Below are 20,369 nucleotides of genomic sequence, written 5' to 3'. Positions count from 1 at the left end.
GAAACAGACAACAGCAAACTTCCTAAAGGCATATAAAAACAAGAAAAGCCAAAGACACTCAAAAAAGCATAAACCAAATAAAAAAGATAGCTGCCTTGTAATGGCCATGTAAGGATCTGCTGTGGGCCAGGGTGACATTCAAGAACCTAGTAGAGCAAGATACTACCACTAGTTAGAGCAAAGCTTCTATTCTGAGTGGTCACTCTATCCTACTATCTACAACCACTGCCATGAGAATAAAGCAGGCCTGATTCTGTCCATTCACAGGTCAACAGATCAATACTCTTACAGAGGGTCGAGAAGTGGGGCTCAGAGTATCATCAACTATGAGGTAGGCACACCAAGTGATGGCCCAGCTGCCCTGAGGAAGTTTCACTAAGTCAAATGCACCCAGAGAGAACACCATGGTAGCCAGGCCTGGGGATGGCATCCAGGAAGGATACGGCATTAATGTAGCACCAGTTTCCTTTATTGATCAGCCCGCGGGGTTGCAGTGACACTGGCTTATGTATCAAGGTTACAGTCTCCAGTAACTCTGCAAGAGTGAAGAAGCAAATGAAGACATTAACAACATTCTAGCCAGCAGCATCAGCATCCATGAAAAGGCATTCTGAAGTGCTGAGAGCTCTTCAGGAAAACGTGTCCTCAGAAAGCCCTCATTATTAAAGTCTCACTTAGCTTTGTTACTGAATGAGGAATTGTTTCTTCCAATTAATATTTTCCTCCAAACATCAATGTTTACTTATGTTCCTGTGAGAATAGACTAGGAAGCACAATCGAAGGAAACGCACACAATCATTAGCAACAGACAGCAGATACGAAAGATGCTGGCTACCCCACCAAGGCTGACAGTGTGCCTCACTAGCAGCAAGGTGTCCTAGACACTTCAAAGGGACTTAGGGAGCAAAATGTGTCTCCTGAATTCGCATGAGACCTGGCATATCACAGTGGGAGCTTCATAGCTCCACATTAAGGGATAATTGCTCCTGTTAGTCACAGTTTCCATCAGCAGTCACGCCAGCAATCCATTTACTCTGCACTCTTAGCGCCTCACTCAGTTCAGAAGCAGGTTTTTCTATTCAGATTTTTCCAGTTTTAAGTAACTATAAAGCCAGGCATGGTAGTGCACATCTAGAGACTGGCAGATCTCTCCGTGAACCCAGCCAAAGCTACATGGTAAGACCCTGTCTCAAAAAGAAAAGGAAAAAGAAATTACGAATGTCATTTTCTACAACTAAGCATCTTTACCACCACTGGATTTTGAGGCAAAGTCTTGCTCTGTGGCTTTGGATGGCCTGATATTATGCAACCCAGACTAACCTCAAACTCACAGCAATCCTTCTGCCTCAGCACTGGGATTACAAGTACATGCCACTAGACCTATCTAGAAATGCACTTTTAAAACAAAGACAAGGAAGTCATGAGTGGTGGCACATCACTATAGTTGTAGCATTTGGGAGACAGATACAGAAGGATCACGAGTTCAAAGTCAGCATCAGCCTATGCAGTAGGTTCTAGACCAGCATGGACTTCATGTGACTATTTCAAAGACAAGAACAAAAACAAACCTAGCACTACATGGCATTGCACAGGCCTGTGAGTCTGAGGCTAGCCTGGTCTATACAGCAAGGCTCTTCCCACACGCCATAATGAATTCTGTAACAGTCATAGCTAGAGTGAACATACTCCTCATACTCAGTCTGTCTCTATAACTCCTAAGTGTTAACTGGCAGGACCTAGTTCTCAGCCATCTAGGAGCACCCTGTCTGCTTTCTGCCTATGATCAACACACAATCGAGGCTCCAATTCAGGGCCACAACACGATGCTGCCTCATTTCCTTTTAAGCTGTTTCACAGGAATGAACCACTAATGGGCACATGTGATACCATGCATGGCAACAAACCAAAACTGTTGTACTGGCAGGTCCCAGGCTGGTGTCCCAAAGTCAAATGAGAAAATTAATTTCATTGTTTAAAAGTATACTTATGTACACACACGTAAAACACGTATATACACAGACACACATACAACTTCCTTCTCCTTTCCTCCAGCGAGGAAGCACAGTGAGTGATTCTACACGGCTCATCTTTTTTAAATGAGTAAACTATTACTTGTGGTTCAACAGTTACAGGTACTTGCTGCCAGACCTAATGATCCGGGTCATAGCCCCAGGACCCATTTAGTGTAAAGAGGACTGACTCCCACAATCTGACCTCACAAACACACACACAAAAGGAGTTTTTAAATATCTGTATTGTATGGCATCACTCGCTGTCCCCTTCCCACCATGTTCCCACTTGACCCTGGGCTGTACCACAAAAATCCACACTTTCTACTATGTACCACAGCACAGGGATGATCACAGTAACCACCAAACCTGTGAGTGCTCAACCAAACACTCCCCAACATAATGTCACAGGGCTTCAAAGCAGTAATCAATGGCAAGTTTTTACACAATTACAAGGTTTGGTCTCTCTGCCATAGTTGACCTCTGATGAACAGCTAATTCAACCTATATGGCACTCCAAGACTACAATTAGCCCTACTTTAGGCCAGTTCACGGACCAGTAATGAGTGGGACTCACTGTCCAAGCTGAGATCATCACACACTGCGGGCTTAGCTGGACAGGTCTGAGAGGTATGCTTCATCTGCAGACACACTGAGGGAGCAACTAGAGGCTGAGGAAGCAGATGTGAGAATGAGGGGGGTGTCTACCAGGAGGAACGTAAAGGACACTGTCATACAGTTTGTGTGGTGCTGCAATAGTGAGCCTAGCCTTAGTCAGCAGGAGCTAACACTGAGAATGGTGACTTACACTCGAAAATCAGTGTGCCATATTCCCAATACTCCCACAATAACGCACACCTCAAATTCAGAGTGCAAAGCATATACTAAAATGGCATTAACAGGAAGGAGCCAGAGGTCTGGGTAAGAGTAGAGAACCAGTGTGAACTGCTCAAAGAAACGCCTGGCCAAGAAATCTGACAGCCACACGACAGGAGGAACTAAAACAGGAGGTGGCCAACCATACTCAGGTTTCTGAAGGAAAAAAATTCTGTTTTCCTGGTGGTGTAAGCAACAAAGTCTTCTCAGTTTGAAGGTGGGAGAAGGGATGGTGTACCTTGACATTTACACCTGTTTGGGCAGAGGCACTGGAGGAGGTAGAAAACAAACAAGGGACAGGCACAGAGATCCACAAGGCACCTTCGCCCCTCCCCTATTCACTCATAGCTGAGCAGCCTCAACTATGAATTGCAGGGGCAGGGAGAGGATGCAAGCCCAATGGCCTGAGTTCAGATGGCCGAAATCCACATTTTAAAAAAGTAGATGGCTATGGGGATGCTTGCCTTTAATCTAAGCACTTTGGAGGAAGAGGTTGGTGGGTATCTGGGAGTTCAGGATAGTTACACAGTGAGTTCTAAGGTTACATAGAGAGACGCTGCCTCAAACAAACAAAACAAATCCTGGCATTCTTATGGAGAGACCTCAGGCTGAGATGAGAATTATCCCAAAGCCATGGGCCACCTAACCTGGATATAATACGCAGTGAAGGGACAGAGACAAGACTGCTCTAAAAACAAAACAGGTGGAGGTAAGAACTTCCTAAAAGATAACCTCTCTGACTCCCAAGATGCTTTTAGCAGTCATGCACACTCACCCACGCATACCATACATGAAAACACACTGTGATTAGAGACAGTGCTTCGAGTTTAAAATAACCCAGCGTCTATGACAAAGCTAATTCCTTTTCAAAATGTAATGAGGCAAGCTGGTTGCACTAAGCCTGAGGAACAAGCTTCTTTCACTTTCCTAAGAAAAAACACTGTAGAGCTCTGTGGACATAAGAACACATCCTATCTGAAGCCAACTATAATGGCTCCCTTCAGACATTTACTGTGAAACCACATGCTCAGGGTGGTTTCTACACTGCCCTTCCCTAAATAGCCAGCAAGTCAAAAAGCAGTTTCCAGTGCCCTTCCAAGATAGTAAGCTCATCTCTTAGCACCACCCAGTGGCTTATTCAATAACTGCAAGGATACAGGCATAAAATACAAAGGAAAATGTGGAGCAGATGAGGCTACATAATTGATTCAGGCAATGCTCAAATCTTTGTCCTCTGATACAATCTTCAGGTGCTCTTTACAGAGAGATATAGAAGAAATATCTAGACCTTTTCTTAAAGATTATTCTATTGTTTTCTTGGGGCTGGAGAGATGGCTCAAAGATTAAGAGCACTGGCTGCTCTTCCTGAGGTCCACAACCCAGCAACCACATGGCAGCTCACAACCGTGTATAATGAGATCAGATGCCCTCTTCTGGTATGCAAGCATGCATGCAGGCTTTATACATAATTATTATTCCAGACAATCCTTTAATGGCATTTCATAAAGTAAAAAGCAGCACCAATCATAAAGTACAAGCAGCCTTCTAACCACCCTTGCTCTCTGAGACTGACTGAAAAGTGCCACAGCGGTACCACTCACTGTCTGCCTTTTATCACTACTGGCAAATATCTTCCTGGACTCAAAGTCCTTTGAAAACAATACCCTACCACTGATAATTCTCAACAGAACTCTCCATGCCCTTTGTCCCCAGACTGCTGCCCCAACCCTGCTGGCTGTCTGAAGTCTTCCTTTCTTATCTCATGCCTTAAACAAGGGATAGCCAATCTACCCTCCATGCCCCACACAGTATACCACAAAAATTTGGTAAGACCACACAAATCCTTCCAGTTCATCAGAAATGGCCCAATATATCTTAAATAAAACTCATTTATCTCATAGTTAACAAAGTTCAGGCTGCTGAGATGGCTTGGTAAATGCTGTTGCCACTAGACCTAATTATCTAAGATGCATATCTGGAACCCATATGTTGGAAGGAGAGCTGACTCTCCAAAAGTTGTCCTCTAACCTCTACATATGCCATGGCATGTCTGCATGACCATGGGTACACACGCCCTCCAACAAACACACAGCCTGGACATACAAACCAGAGTTGGGCTCACACTCTGGCACCGCCACTTCATTCATTTAGTAATCTGAAGTAATTTAACTTCTTGAACAGATGCAATGAGCAAAATAATTCACCCCTGGAGTGAGGGCAGTGACAATGTAGAGAACCGCATGGGTAAACCCCTGACATGGTCAGTCTATTACAGACATCCCATAAGCCTCCTGAGAAAGAGGCAGAGCAGAAGCCAGGTGGCGGCACAAGCCTTTAATTCCAGTGTTGGGAAGCAGAGGCAGGTGGGTCTCTCTAAGTTCAAGGCCAGCCTGATCTACAGAGCAAGTTCTAAGACAGCCAGGGCCACAAAGAGAACACTGTCTTGAAATACAAAAGAGAAAGAGAGAAAGGAAGAAAAAGGGAGAATAGAGTCACCTGCCATCAAGTTTTAGAACCTTAGGACCCACACAGTAGAGCAGAAAACCAACTCCCAAGCTGCCCTCTGACTATGACACTTGTGTTTGGGTGCTCATAAACTTGGAGGTGTGCACACACACGCATACACACAGATAAATAATGAAATATAACTTTTTTTTTAAAGAGGCAGTCTGCGGGCTAGAGAGATGGTTCAGTAGTTAAGAGCACTTGCAGTTGCAGAGGACCAAGGTTCAGTTCCCAAACACACACACCTAACAATGTCTACAACTCCAATTCCGAGGATACCACACCCTCTTCTGGCCTCCATGGTCACTGCACACATGTGGCACACAGACACAGATGGAGGCAAAACACCCATACACCTAAAACAAATCAATCTAGTACACACTGCTAATGCCTACTCACACGGCAGGGGCAGGTGGATCTGAGTTCAATGCCAGTTTGGTTTATATCATGAGTTTCAGGACAACTAGCCCCCTTTCTCAAAAAAAACAAAAACAAAACATTTTTAAAAAGGCAATCTAAGTGGAAAGGGAAAGGAAAAGTATAGACAAGGGTTTGAAAAAACACTTTTTATCTTCAAAAAGAAATAATCTATATTTCCCAAAACCACAACTTTGGAACATTTTGTGACTGTATCCCAGTAAGTTCCATTTCAAAAGAAATGAGCAGCTGTAAAACTGACTGCAGTTGATTATCTTTAGGTTAAGATCAAAGCCTCCACACCCACTGCTCCTGCTCCTTCTCATGCCCTGCTCCTTCGGTGAATGCCACACCATGCAGCCAGAAGGTGAACCTCCACCCTTCTCGAATCACAGTGAAGATTGCTGAAGTCCTTAACTCCCTCCCGCCTTGGGTCAGCTCAGTTACTTTAATGAGGTCTGCACTCGTTCTAGCCTGATCCACCAACCTATAATCAAAAAGAGAGGGTTTGGGCACTGCTGACTTGTGCTCAGGACATTACAGCTAGCTTCTAAAGCTCCCTCTTCCCTTAGAGCCAAACACTAGACGCTGGCTGCAGCATCACATTCTCCAGAAACACCTTTCATTCAAGGCAATTTAGGGAAGATGATCCCAATGCATCTTTCTCACAGAAGTTAATAGAAACAATGCTTACGGACTGAAAATGCCAACTGGCTCATAAAATAAACTGAAATCATCAGGGTCTCCACTTTGGTAAAACTGCAGACATTAAAAGGCTGAGCAGAGTCCAGCTTTCTTATGCAATCTGTTGGCACCAGAAAACTCCAATCACTGAATATCCTTTTTAAATCTCAAGAAATACAGACCTCACATTCGGTAAATGACTCAACACAGACCACCTACAAATGGACAGTTAGTAGCGAGCATTGAGTTTCCACAACAGCTCAAGCTTAATTCCTAAAGGTTTTTTCCTACATGGTTTGTTTTCACACGATCTGAGGGTGGAAGTCAGAAGTGGAACTTGCACTGGTTCTGGAAGCACAGCAGCTGTAAAACCCCAGAAAGACCAAGTGCATTAAAAATAAGGGTGCAATGATAAACAGCACACGCAGCCTTCTGAAGCCTGTGCTTATAAGGTAGTCACAGCAATTGACCCTCATCACCTTGCTGCCTTATTGACTCCTGACAGTGGTGTATAGACATTGCTCTCCAACCAGCAAACACCAGTCCCAAATATTCTCAAATTTTTTTTCCACTGTTTTCACGATTCAGTTACTCTTACTAAAAATAATCAATATGGGTGGAGGTGGTACACACCTTTAATCCCAGCATTTAGGAGGCAGAGGCAGGTGGATCTGAATTCAAGGCCTGCCTGGTCTACAAAGTAAGTTCCAGGACAGCGAGGGCTACATAGAGAAACCCTGTCTCAAAAAACCAACAACAACCAACCACGCCCTCAAAAGACAAAGGGGGCAGGTATGCATTTGGAGTGACATAAACAGAAGACTGTCTCTCCACCCCTGAGACCTGTCTGGTTAGGAACTGGGAGGCTTTTGGTCTAAAGATCTGCCCTGGCTAGCCTAGAAGTCAAAAAGATCCACCTGCTAAACTTTTACTTGCCAAAACGTCCCAGACCTACTTGTCTTTAACTCCTAATGGTGAAGCTATAGATACTCAGGCCCTATCTGGCTTTTCAACATGAATGCTGGAGATCTTCATGCATGCAAAGAAATGTTCCTACTGAGGCACCTGCTCAATCCCATAATGAATACATTTTAGGAGAAACCTATCTGAAACCAGGCAGGACATACAGGTGTGCAACTAGAATCCCAGCACTTGGAAGACTGGCAAGAAGACTGGAATTTGTGAAAAGCTTTGTGCTACGGAAGTAAAACTGAAAAGAAAAATGGACTGGAGAGATGGCTTGGAGATTAAGAGCCCTTGTTGCTCTTGTATAAGAAAGATATGGGTTCAATTCCCAGCACCAACAGATGGCGTGCATGCAGGCAAAATACAAATAAAATGAGTAAACCTTTTTTAAATTTTTTCAATTAAAAAAAAAAGAATACTAGGGGATGCAAAGAAGAAAACCACTTTTCTTTAAAACTATGATCCCAAAGGGCTGGAGAGATGGCTCAGCAGTTAAGAGCACAGGCTACTTACTAGTCCAAAGGACCTGGATTTGATTCCCAGCACTTACATAAAGGTTCACAACCAACTGTAACTGTAGTTCCGGGGAATTTGATTCTGTCTTCTGGCATCTGCTGGCACTAATACACAAGTGGTGCCTAGACATACATGAAGGCAAAACACCCATACACATAAAACTTAAAAATTAAAAAAAAAAATAATGGATTATTCCAGTGGAGTACGGTGACACGCCTTGTGATCCCAGCATTTGGGAGGTAAAAGCAGAAGAGAAGTCACTTTGGAGATAGACTGTGCTAAATAGCAAGTTCAAAACCAGCCTGGACTACAATATGAAACCCAAGACAATAAAAATAAAACTCTATCAATCTTCTCATTTGAAGAGACTTCAGAACACTAAGAACACTCAGAATAATATATCTCACATAGGGAATAAAATGTTCTCATTTTGTTATGGTTTCTTTTTTGAGACAGGGTCTTGCTTCTGAAGCCAGGCTGGGCTTAAATTGCCATTCCCCTGCTCGGTCTCCTGAGAGCTGGAATTACAGCTCTATGTTTCCACACACAGCCATAACTGTGACAGTTAAAAGCCAAGACTTGTTGCTACTCCCAACTATCAAGAGGATACACCTTAATATCTGTTGGGACTCTGAGCACTCCAAGGGCACACTGCAGCAGTCTCTGGAGCTGGGGACCTGAAAACCTGTTTTTGCACCTAACCTCTCAACCTCTGTGTCTCTCCACTCCCTACCTTCAGTTTGGTGCTACAATTCTGAATAAAATCCATCACTTAACCGAAGTCACTATGGAAGGGAGGGGGGGCTGCATTATTTTTTTTTAATGTCTATTTCTATACTGATAGAGAAAAGGAATACAAACTGAGTACTAACTGAGGAGGATCATCACACCGAAAGTACACCCTAGTTACAGCACAGAACATATGTGTCACACACTCCAACGCTACAGCAACAAGAAAATGGAAATGGAGTTTGTCAATAAGGAACTTGCAAAAAAAAAAAAAAAACATGAAGATTTCCCACTTACATAAAGGCATGGCACCCTCTCCTTCCATCTTTCTTCTTATAGACATTGTTTTACAACTGAATAATGTTAATGCATACATGCCCTTTACCACCACTGTGCATACCAATACACTACACACAGTGTGTCCCTAAGACAGATCCCATCTCCACTCAGTCTGTCTGTTTAACTGTACCTGCAATCTTTATGGCTACAGGATCCTCTGAAACTGGAACAAGCCCTTCTTTGACTTCCACCTGCTTTTCAGAGGCCAGGGGAGATGGGACAGGGGGGGAACACTTAGTTTCCACATATGCCATGGGCGAGGAAGAAGAGGGCTTAGAATCATGAAAGAGGCTAGCCCAGGACTTTGCGGGCTGGCTAATGGGAATGGCCCCAGATGCAGAGAGCGCACTGTCGGCAGGAGGTGACTGGCTCTCAGGCTTTGCAGGGTCCAAGTCTGGGCTCTCCTCAGTGTGTAACTCTACCCCATTGGCAGCAGTGTCCTCGCCCAAGGATTCAAGTATTTTTCCATTAGCAACTGCAAGAGTCTCAGTAGTATCAGTGCCAACGTAGGGTTGCGTCACAGCTGTCCTTAGAAGGCTGTCTGCAGGGAGACAGGGTTGCTCAAAGTCAGTTCCATGGCAACCCTCAAGCAGCCCTGCAGTCCTGCTATCACTACCTAGTGTTCTGGGGAAAGGACTGTCAGGCACAGGGTCACTGATGAAGTCCATGGGATTCTGAGGGCTGTCACAAGTCCTGGGCATAACTGAAGGAAGCATGTCGACCATGAACTCAGCATCCTCCACACCCACACTGTTCGTAACTGCTGAACTGGCATGGCCGTTGACCAGCGCAGCTGGGGAAATAACTTCATCACTGCCATCTTTCAGATAACTGTAGTATCCAGGGGGGCGCTTCTTCTTCTTTTTCCGCTCCCTTTGACCAAGACCACCAGTGCTACCATCGTTCTCCAAGGCTTCTCCCTCCACATTAGAGCTGTTTTCCAGAGTCAGGGCCGAATCTGGGTACTGGTCAACAGAGCTGTAGTTTTCATCTTTATCTATGCCATCAGGGGTCTTTTTGGAAGTTGTGCAACCAAGAATAAACTCAGGTGCCTGGGGGTTCAGAGTGCTTGAAATACTGTAGCTGGGGGCTCTCGGCAAACCATCACTTGGTTTGATGACTTCATCAACCCCAAACTCAATCCTCTGATGTTCTTGTCCTGCTGGGAAGAAATAAGCAATCAGTGCCCATCCATTGCAAGCACAGGGAGCAAGCTCTGCAGTATCAAGACCATTCATCCTCTTTGAAACAGCTACAACAGGCTGTATGCCTATCTTAATAATCTGTTGAAAATGGTATCTATAAAACTAAGAGCAAATTGGGGGTATGAAACAAGGAGCCTGTCCTTACCTCTGGTTATCTGGGTAACTAAGAAAAACTTTCAAAAGACAGAGGGTAGAAACTAAATTAAATCTGTGATTAAAAAATTAGTGGGGCACGCGATTCCAGTACTAGAAAGATAGATACAGGATTAGGAATCCAAGGCCACCCTCTATCACAATGGCAGTCACACTATATAAATAAACAAATAAGTAACTTGTAACATTGCTTAAAAATATTCCTTTGGGCGGTGATAGTGCACACCTTTAATCCCAGCACTCAGGAGGCCGAGGCAGGCAGTTCTCTGTGAGTTCAAGGCCAGTCTGGTCTACAGAGTGAGTTCTAGGACAGGCTCCAAAGCTACACAGAGAAACCTGGTCTTTAAACAAAACAAAACAAAACAAAACAAAACAAAACAAAACACAGATATATATTCCTCTGACATACAGTTCCGTGGTAGACAGTGTGCTTACTGGCTGCATATTTGGTGAATGGTCATGCATGTGAAATAAAGGAAACGTGTCTTCAATTCTGGTACAGAGCAGCAATAGTTTCCAAGTCCCACATTTCAAGGATGAAATTATAACTCCAAAATCGTGTTCTAAGTATGTTTTATTCTGGAGGGCTTGAAAGACTTCATGGGAAGGAGGAAAAAACGTAGGTTCAGGGAGAAGCCAAAAATGTGCTAACTAGATAAAGAAGGAGGACACCCATAGCAGAGGTGGGAAGAAAGGCAATCCTACCCCTAGAGACTACAAACCACAGCAGGTTTCATCTGTATGCCACTGACCAATGAGCAGTTCTTTTCCTTACTTTGAAATGGATTACCAAAGAACAATGGCTTCTATTACACCTGGGAGCCGCAGCTCTCCCATGATGCTCCAGGTTCCATCTAATCCACAATGCTTGGAGCTACCAGTGACAGACACTGAGGTGTGTGTGCTTGGAGGAAGACTACCCTTTGAGACATGTATACTGTGAAGTCACACTCAGAATTACTGTGTTCTATACTATGAAGCTTACAGAAGATTGACTATTCCCAACAGAAAATGCCTTCCATGGGGCTGGAGAGATGGCTCAGTGGTTAAGAGCATTGCCTGCTCTTCCAAAGGTCCTGAGTTCAATTCCCAGCAACCACATGGTGGCTCACAACCATCTGTAATGAGGTCTGGTGCCCTCTTCTGGCCTGCAGACATACAGACAGAATATTGTATACATAATAAATAGGGGAAGGAGGGGAAAAAATAAATAAATAAATATTTTTTAAGGATGCCTTCCACATCCATTCTCAATCTTATCAGAGAACAATATTCTAGGATGTGACTGGGTATCAGAGAAACACTTCAACATCTACCCAACATGGTACTTCAGACAGTTTTGTCTCTTCATGAGGGGCACACACTGACAGCAGAAAGCTCAGACTGAGTTCCATCTTTCAGGTGAAAAATGAGAGGCCTGCAAACAATACATAAGGAAGACAACGCCCTGGCATGTAAGCTTGGTGGTTAAGAGCACTAGCTGCTCTTCCCAGAGAACCCAGGTTCGATTCACAGCAACCACAAGGCAGCTCACAACTGTCTGGAACTCTAGTTCTAAGAGATCCCATGTCCTCTTCTGGCTTCTGTGGGCGCCAGGCATACACTTAAAAAGGTATGCCACACACATAATTTTTTAAAGGGGGGGGGGGCGTACCTTAAGGCAATATTTCTCAAAAGTGAGTTCCATCAAGTACATATAACTCCATGGTGTGTGAGAGATTTTCCCAAGCAGGGAAGACAAGGCTCCTGCTCCAGGAGTTTACATTTATTGACAAGACCAACCTGAGTTCACAAAGATTAACAGTCCACAACAAAGGTAAGAGGGATTGCAGATCCCTCTGCCTCAGTGGGAGGCAGACTAGTCAGCACAAGAAAAAAACTATGAAAAGCTTATGAACATACTGTCCCAGTGGGGTGTGGTGACACCCTTTAATCCCAGCATTGTGCTTGATTCCCATGGAAGGTATGCAGAGAACAGTAAACTTCAACAGTTAACTTAATGGACAGCAAGGACACACTGATTCAAAGTTCAGCAACTGCCTAGAAAGGATAGCAGATAAAGTGCAAAGCACAACAAGGTTCGGTTCCCTGAGGTCACCCGCTGTGACTTTCTATGCTGGGAGAAGAAAAGCACTTTCTTCACACATTCTCCCACATGCTGAAGGGTCACAGCATTTTACACTAGGCAATCACAGACACTGAGAAATGAATGTGGTCCCTGTGGCCTACTGCTGGGCAGTCTTAAAAGAAGATTTATTAACATAGTGTGAAAGGCTCTATGGTAGTGGTTCACCCTTCTTCTAATGCTGTGACCATTTAATATAGTTCCTCATGTTGTGGTAACCCCCAACCATAAAATTATTTTCGTTGCTACTTCATAACTGTAATCTTGCTATTGTTATGAATCACAATATAAATATCTGATATGTGACCACAAAGGGGTCATGACCCACAGGTTGAGAAGCACTGCTCTGAGGAGAGAAAACACAAGAGACCAAGCTTTAGAGGAAAGAACCTTTAAATGGTCCTGACAACTTTGGGAGCATTCCCAACAAAATTAAAGTCAGATTTTGGAAGAAAGAGCAGAGAATGGAGAAAAGGACCCAATAAGTAAGTTGAGACTGACACCAACACCAATGCAGGTGTGAGCAGGAGACAAGGCCTCTGATAAGCAAGAAGAAACACTTGAGAAAGAACAGACCGTCACAGGTGCAAACATACAAAGCAGAGACGGATGTCCCAAGCAAGGGACCCAGACTCCTGGAGCTGGATACCAGCAGATTAAAGGGCAACTCATTTTGCTAATTGAGTAAAGCTATTACTAAACCTGTTCGTTCCCTTCAGATCTATTATAGCTCACTGCAGAACTGCTAACCTTAGTCACTTTCTGAGATGTTACTGTAGATAAGGCTGGCTTAGTCTTTTCAAACTTCTATGTAAACCTAATTAACACCAATCACAAGTATAACATGCTAACAGAACATGGAATCCAATCCCTGGCTCTTAAAAAAAAAAAAAAAAAAAAAAAAAAAAGACTTTCCTTTAGATTCTTGAAAGCCACCAAAAACCTACAACAATCCTGACTAGAAATGGTCTGGTTGAGTTTGGGTCTGTGATGAATGCACAATCAAGATGTGTTAAATATCCATGCTCAGCAGCAAACACTACTGCACTTGATAAACACCACTCTTAGCCATCAGCCAGGGCTCAGGCTGGAGACAGAAAAGGAGCAGAGCAGGTCGTGAGAATGGTACCTAAATGCCCAGGAATCTGGGACAGATGGGACATAAACATCAACTGCTGTAACAGCTCCACACAGCCCTCAACTGACAGCACACAGGCTCACTGCCAAGAGGACCCAAGGAGACTTGAACACAGCCATGTGGAGCGACACACCCACAACACCAGGGCTTCTTGAGGTAACAGAAAGGAACACCTCTCTCCTGACCAGAACTTATGATGCCCAGTGTTCTGGGGCACAGCACAACCTTGAAAGCACATCTGTCAATCAGAGTGACTTGGTAGTTGAGTGAGCTGCAGTTCACAGCAGAAGCTTCAAGTGCTAAGGAAATGTTGACTCGAGTTGGCCTAGTACTGCAGAGGCCTGCTTCCCCAGCTTCTAGGCTAAGCTAAGAGCACCAATTTAAGCCTGCAGGGCTACAGGTGGGACTCCAAGACATGAACAGACTAGGAATCCAGCTCAGTAAGGAATACCTACTGCACAAACCTCGATCTCTGTCCAATCCCCGGAACCCATGTCAAAGTAGGAGAGAACCTACTCCATGAAGTTAGCCTCTGCCTACCACACACACTAAGCACACTCCAATAAACTCACACATCATAGCCCAACTATGAATAAACTCTTAAGTGGGGGGTGGGGTGGGGGATATAAGAAAACGGAGGACATGTTTGCAGGTTTCTTGCCCACCTAGCACACATGACCCAGCTTACCATCTGGTAGTTCATCTTCAGCCTGTATGCCACACAGAGTCCCACTGTATGGAGGGAGCTGTGCAAGAAATCAAAAAACACATTAACAGGATATTAAGACTCAACATAAATCACTACATTAACTCAACACTTCAAGTTCCATCTCATGATATCATGTTCCCAGAAAGACACACACCAAAATCTGATAAAATCTGAATCGAACAGTTTAGGAATGCTTTCAATTATTTACCATTACTGAATACACTGAAAGAGAGGGTGGGAACCTGAAAATGCACTCCTAATGGCATGTGTACAGGTTACAATAAAACCCTCCCATCACATCCTGCCTGCCTTCCACAGGATGTCAGTCAGTGGTGAGCCCAGACCCTGGGCTGTCCGTCTGCTGGTGGAAGTCACTCTTTTTAACAAGCAGCAACACAGCTGGCAGATGTAGAGCCAGGGCTCTGGGCAGAGACAGAAAAGCCCGTGAGGAAGAAATGGCCTGGAAATTGTGGCTCCCTTCTTACACACTGTCCCATGCAACTGAATTAATGGTTTGAAATCACCTTTCTTGTTTGGAAGAAAGAAAATATATGCCTGGCTACTTTGTAAAAACCAGGGGAATGTTAAGACCCTCTCAAATTCTTCCTGCCAATTCTACATTTAAGAGCTGGGAATGTCTGAGAAGTGAGACTGACAGAACAAAGCACCTGCTGCAGCATTTCTCTCTGGTCACTAAGGTCCAGAACACAGTCTAACAGTCTGGAGAGCCTGAGGTGTGCAGCTTCAGCGGTCTCTAGCTAGTGTCAGACCAATCACTGTCTGCTGTTTAATGGTCTCCTAGGCTCATGTCTCCAATGGATTCTTTTAGGTAGCCAATGCCATTGTGGTTATAAGAGGTAAATTTACTTCCCCCCAACCAACTAAAGTAAAGTGCTAGGTTCTCTCCCCAGATAGTAATGACAAATACCAAGAAAACGGTAACTGGAAAGGAGTCTAACTGCTCACTCAGGTTCTGGCGCCAAGAGGCAACCCAGGACTTAGCACCCTGACACACGGGCAAACCCGTCCGTCCACGTGTCATCACTGACAGCACACATGTGGTGCAGCAATCTCAAGGAAGCTTATAAGCAAAGCCCTGTATTTCTACAGAGAAGAAAGATGAGACACTGTGTGTAACACAGAATGTCTGCTCTATCAGTGACTAGGGTGCCCTTGGAGACAGAAATCTATGAGGCACAGAAAGGTCTTATGAATCAATCCATTCACAGTAAAATTCCTGTGACACTGGGAAATCTTTTGAATCCAACTCTGGGAGGGAGGACCAGTGGCAATGTGTATGTGCCTACTGGGAAGGTGGAACACCCCAGAGTCCATATAGCAACTTCAATTGCAGTGTGCAGAAACATGGTCTCTGTAAAATAATAAGAGCAGATAAGCCGGCAGGGTAAAGTCTCTATTACTGAACCCTTTTATAAGAGAGGCAGAGACAGCAAACTACCCTGGGGACAATTCAGCAGGTCAGCACAACACAAGCCACCAATTCCTACACCCCAGACCTTGTAGGGCCAGAACTCTAGCTAGTTCTTCTCAAAACAGCCACCTCACATAGGGCAAGACATGTTATTGGTGCTAGCATCATGATATGTATCATGAATAGGACTGAGAAGGACAGTGGCAGTGAAAACACTGACCAAGGGTTCCTAACACTCCTATTCTCAAAGACCTCAGGAGGAGTTTCTGGGACAGCAGACAGATAGGGAAGCCAGGCTAACTGTTCTAACCAATTAACAGATTACCACTAAAATCTGGGGCAACCTAACAATTTCATTTAAGCTTCTTTTAAAATTCCATTCATTATTTACCGGGGTAGTGGTGGTGGTGTCAGTTCTGGCATGACACTATTCGGGTCCTAGGGATTGAACTCAAGTCATCAAGCTTGGCAGCACAGACCTCTACCCACTGACCCATCTCCCCAGTCCTCTCTGTCATTTTCAGTTAGTGTATTAAGGCATTTAGGGGCTGGTGAGATGGCTCAGCAGGTAAAAAAGTTTGCTGAACAAGTCTAGCAACAGAGTTTAATCCCTGTAACTGACCCCACAAAGTTTTGTTTTTCAAGACAGGCTTTCTTTGTGTAACAGTCCTTGCTGTCCTGGAACTCACTTTGCAAAGCAGGCTGGCCTCAAACTCATTGAGATCCACCTGCCTCTGCTTCCTTATTTACTTGAAGCCAGCCAGAGTGCTGCCATCCATGGACCCACATGGTAAGAAGAGAAAACCAGCTTCCACAGTTACCCTCTGTCAGCCGAGCACTATGGCACACACACTCAGGACACGTTAGCAGGCATGAAGATGCACATCTATAAACCCAGTACTCAAGAAGCTATGGCAGAAGGATTTTTATGAGTTTGAAGCTGGCTTACACTACAAAGTGAGACTTTAAAATCATATATCCATTTACTTTGACTGTTGGCCTGAGAAAATCATAACCGCGGAATGGTTGCAGACAGGATGCAACAGCACTGCAAAAACATGATTGCTTTTGCTGTCCAGGTGTGTGGCACCTTTCACTCAATAAACTGCCACCAAGTTAAGACCTTCCCTCGTGACAGAAGATGTAGTAAGCACAATGAGACAGAACTATCCAAATGGATCAAAGCTGTCCAATTCTACAGCAGGTTATAATACAAAAAGTACCAGATTTGGTGGTTTACACCTGGAATCTCAGCAGTAAAAGGGCTGAGGCAGGAGGATCACCATGAGTTCAAGACCAATTTGAGAAACATAGCAAGTTTCATGCCAGCCTGGACTATGAAGTAAAATTCTGTCTCTTATACATCAAACCAAAAATGTAACTCCCCATACAAAGGTGAGACGCTGGAGACAAAGTAGGTCCAGTTTACTCTGAGAAGCATGTAAGCCTGGGGCCCTGCACAGCGTAGTATCTCCAGCTTCCTCACATTCAGGAAACACAATGTAATAATCTGAAAGCAAGCCCCTGAAACACCAATTCAGGGGGCTGAAGACATGGCTCAGCAGTTAAGGGTGCTTCCTACTCTTGAAGAGGACCCACTGTCAGTCAGTTTACAATAGCCTATAAGTCTACTCCAGGAAGTCTAACACCTATGGTTTCCATATGCATTGCACACACAAGCGCACAAACCACATGAACACGCACATACATAAACAATTTTTAAAAATTAATCTAAGGTGGGACATAGTGGCGCACGCCTTTAATCTCAGCATTTGGGAGGCAGAGGCAGACAGATCTCTGAGTTCAAGGCCAGCCTGCTCTAAAGAGTGAGTTTCAGGACAGCCAGAGGTACATAGGGAGACCCTATGCCAAAAACAAACATAAATCCTTAAATGACAACCAAGAGCCTTATCGGTGCCCCCCCCCCATATTCATTCATTCATATTCTCTCTCTCTCCCTCTCTCTCACTCAGCTATGGTACTAGGGTGATCTGTTCAGTAACACTTGATGTATATGTTGCTTCCAATACTAAGATCTGAGTATCTCCTGGAATAAACACTTTCCAGCACCAGTAGACAATAGAGGGCTCAAACAGACCAACTAAATTACCTGACTATTCTCCACTAGGGAGATGTACTTTCAAGCCACTGCTCATAAATCAGAGCACAGCTCTAGAAACACCAGTAATCCTTATAAACAATACCAATACTAAAGATCACACACAGAATCACCTGTTTGCTTCTCCCTGGCTCCCTATCTTACTGGGGCAAGTTTTTAAACAAACAGGCACAAAAGCTCTCAGTTGATATGCTTTACACTTTAACACTCTCCCCGTTTACCCCCAGTTCTTGATCTTAGAAACAGAAGAAAGCGCTTCACTAAAATTTTAAAGCCCACAGTACATAGAAAATAAAGCCAGATCAAGCTATACCACAGCTATGGGCAGGAATGAGTGTGTACGATATTACTCGGATGTGTGTGTAGGGGACTGTGCCTTTAATCCCATTAGTGGGGGAAAGACACAAGTTGATCTCTGTGAATTCAAGGCCACAGTGAGACCAGAGAGAGAGAGAGAAAGAGAGTTGGGGATGGGAGGAGTGGATCTATGGGATAGGTCATAGAAATGAGAAATCATCATGTACTCCCTCAGGAACCCACTAACCCAACCTAGCAGCTCCCACAACACTCAGTAAACACACACTAATATAGTGTAGTAAATAAATTACAATGTGTGTGACGAACCTACTGAGCAATTAAAACCAGAAAGCAGGTGCTGGAGAGGTGGCTCAACATTTACTGCTCTTATAGAGAACCTGAGTTCAGCCTCAGCATCAACAATGGAGCTCACAATCATCCATAACTCCACTTCCAGGGCATCCGATATTCTGATCTCCATGGGCCCCAAGCAAGCAAGTGGTACATATACATACAGGCAAAACACTAATACACACAAAACAATCTTTAAACTAACAAGCAGTAACTACAAAACAAAACAATAACAAAAAACCAAATGTATAAACATAAACTTGGGAATACAGCACTGGCTTAAAGTGACCTGCAAAGGGATGATCTTAAAGCACACAGCACTCGACAGTTGCTATGGGCACAGCATGTGCTGCCCACCCCAGCAGTTACTACCTCTGGGAAAGGAGCCAGGAAGAAGAAATAAGGGTCTAGCTGTGTGTGCAACTATACTGGCACCTTCTAAGTTTAAAGCAAATACAAGAGCAACAAATGGGTCCAAGCACACTCATGGTATAGTCTCTGCTCATCTATGCATTATTAGGGACTCTCAATTAAAGTGAAAATGAACTGTCAATCATTTTTACAGATATGAGCATGAAAAAATTTTTTCTTACCTCAACTGAAGAGCGGGGAGTCACAAAAAACTGATTGAATTCATCAGGGCTGAAATCGCCAAAAATATACTGAAAACAAGAAGAACATTTGATTACATACAATAAACACATTACTTATTTTTTAAAAGTCAATATTTTACAGTTTGTCCTATGAAACATTATTTAGACTAGAATCCCCCAAGTCCTTTTCAAATAAGCAATGAGGGACCTCAAGTTGAAAGCTGAGGTTCTTAGGGGTGGTGTTTTCTCATGACATGCAAGAAAAGGCCACCTAACCTTTTCTGTAAACTCTCAACCCTCTAGTTTCATAGAGTGCTAGGCGTGATCTTCACTGACAGGATTGGTATAGGTGAATCTGCCAAGTGGCCACCAGCTCCTAATTGCTTTAAGAAATCTGCCACTAACAAGTATCATGAAATTTCCACAACACTCATTCATTCATTCATTCAGCCAGTAACCTGCTACATGAAAAACTCAGGACTGAGGGTCAAAGTACAAGCAGAGCTATGTCTTCAGCTCCATTGCATCTTCAAGTGTAGAAATGACTTATGGGGAAGTCTATAAACGCACATTCTGTAACTAGTATTTAATACTCGTTATTCTTCAAAAAGTCACTGTTGGGAAGACCATTTCCTGAGGTTATTTGGCTGTGTCTACCAAAACCATAACAAACACTGAAAACAAAGCTGTCCTCACATAATGCATATCCTTGACCAAGTCGACAAGGAGACTGGACAGATGGCAATGGTGGAAACACTGAGATTCGACATGGTTTGGAGTCTTCTCTTGAAATGCTTGGGGACTCGGCCCTTTACCAACTGCAACATTAACTAATCACTTACAACATGGGAAAGCTTATATTACCATCACTCTCAGCATGGCAGGTGGAAAAAAAAACAGAAGAATCACAGTAAGAAAGGAAACACCCTATCAGAGAACAGAAAAGTATAAAAATTAGACTAAGTTCAAAACACTAATTTAAAAACTCAGCTGGTTTTTAGTAGAACAGATGTATATAGCAATAGGACAGTTTTGAAAACTCAAGATAAGTACTTTCCCCTAGAATGCTAGAGTATTATTTCCACAGAATTCCATCCTATAAATATTTTACTCAGGTGTATAAAACATTCTCAGAGAACAGGGATGTGGTGGCTCAGTGGTAAAACACTGGATTCAACATCATTACGCTAACATCCAAACACCTGT

At 43.8% G+C, this 20,369-nt stretch overlaps 1 protein-coding gene across 2 annotated transcripts in view; it reads right to left on the bottom strand.

Moving 5' to 3' along the window:
- Positions 1 to 20,369, bottom strand: part of Usp10 (ubiquitin specific peptidase 10) — a 48,723-nt gene that overhangs the window by 12,935 nt on the left and 15,419 nt on the right. The window contains exons 2-5 of one of the 2 annotated variants that reach the window (XM_050165239.1): positions 19,164 to 19,232; positions 14,351 to 14,408; positions 9,172 to 10,203; positions 444 to 535 (exon numbers count right to left, since the gene is read on the bottom strand). In XM_050165239.1, the coding sequence (XP_050021196.1) occupies positions 444 to 535; positions 9,172 to 10,203; positions 14,351 to 14,408; positions 19,164 to 19,232 (1,251 nt within the window). The remainder of the gene's footprint in view (positions 1 to 443; positions 536 to 9,171; positions 10,204 to 14,350; positions 14,409 to 19,163; positions 19,233 to 20,369) is intronic. The other variant, XM_050165241.1, reaches the window with a different exon arrangement.

Source organism: Alexandromys fortis, unplaced genomic scaffold, assembly GCF_014885135.2.
Source record: "Alexandromys fortis isolate MF-2015 unplaced genomic scaffold, M_Fortis_MF-2015_v1.1 scaffold_165, whole genome shotgun sequence".
Lineage (NCBI taxonomy): Eukaryota > Metazoa > Chordata > Mammalia > Rodentia > Cricetidae > Alexandromys > Alexandromys fortis.
Note: the sequence above shows the minus strand (reverse complement) of the source record. Positions and strands in the feature narration are given on the sequence as shown.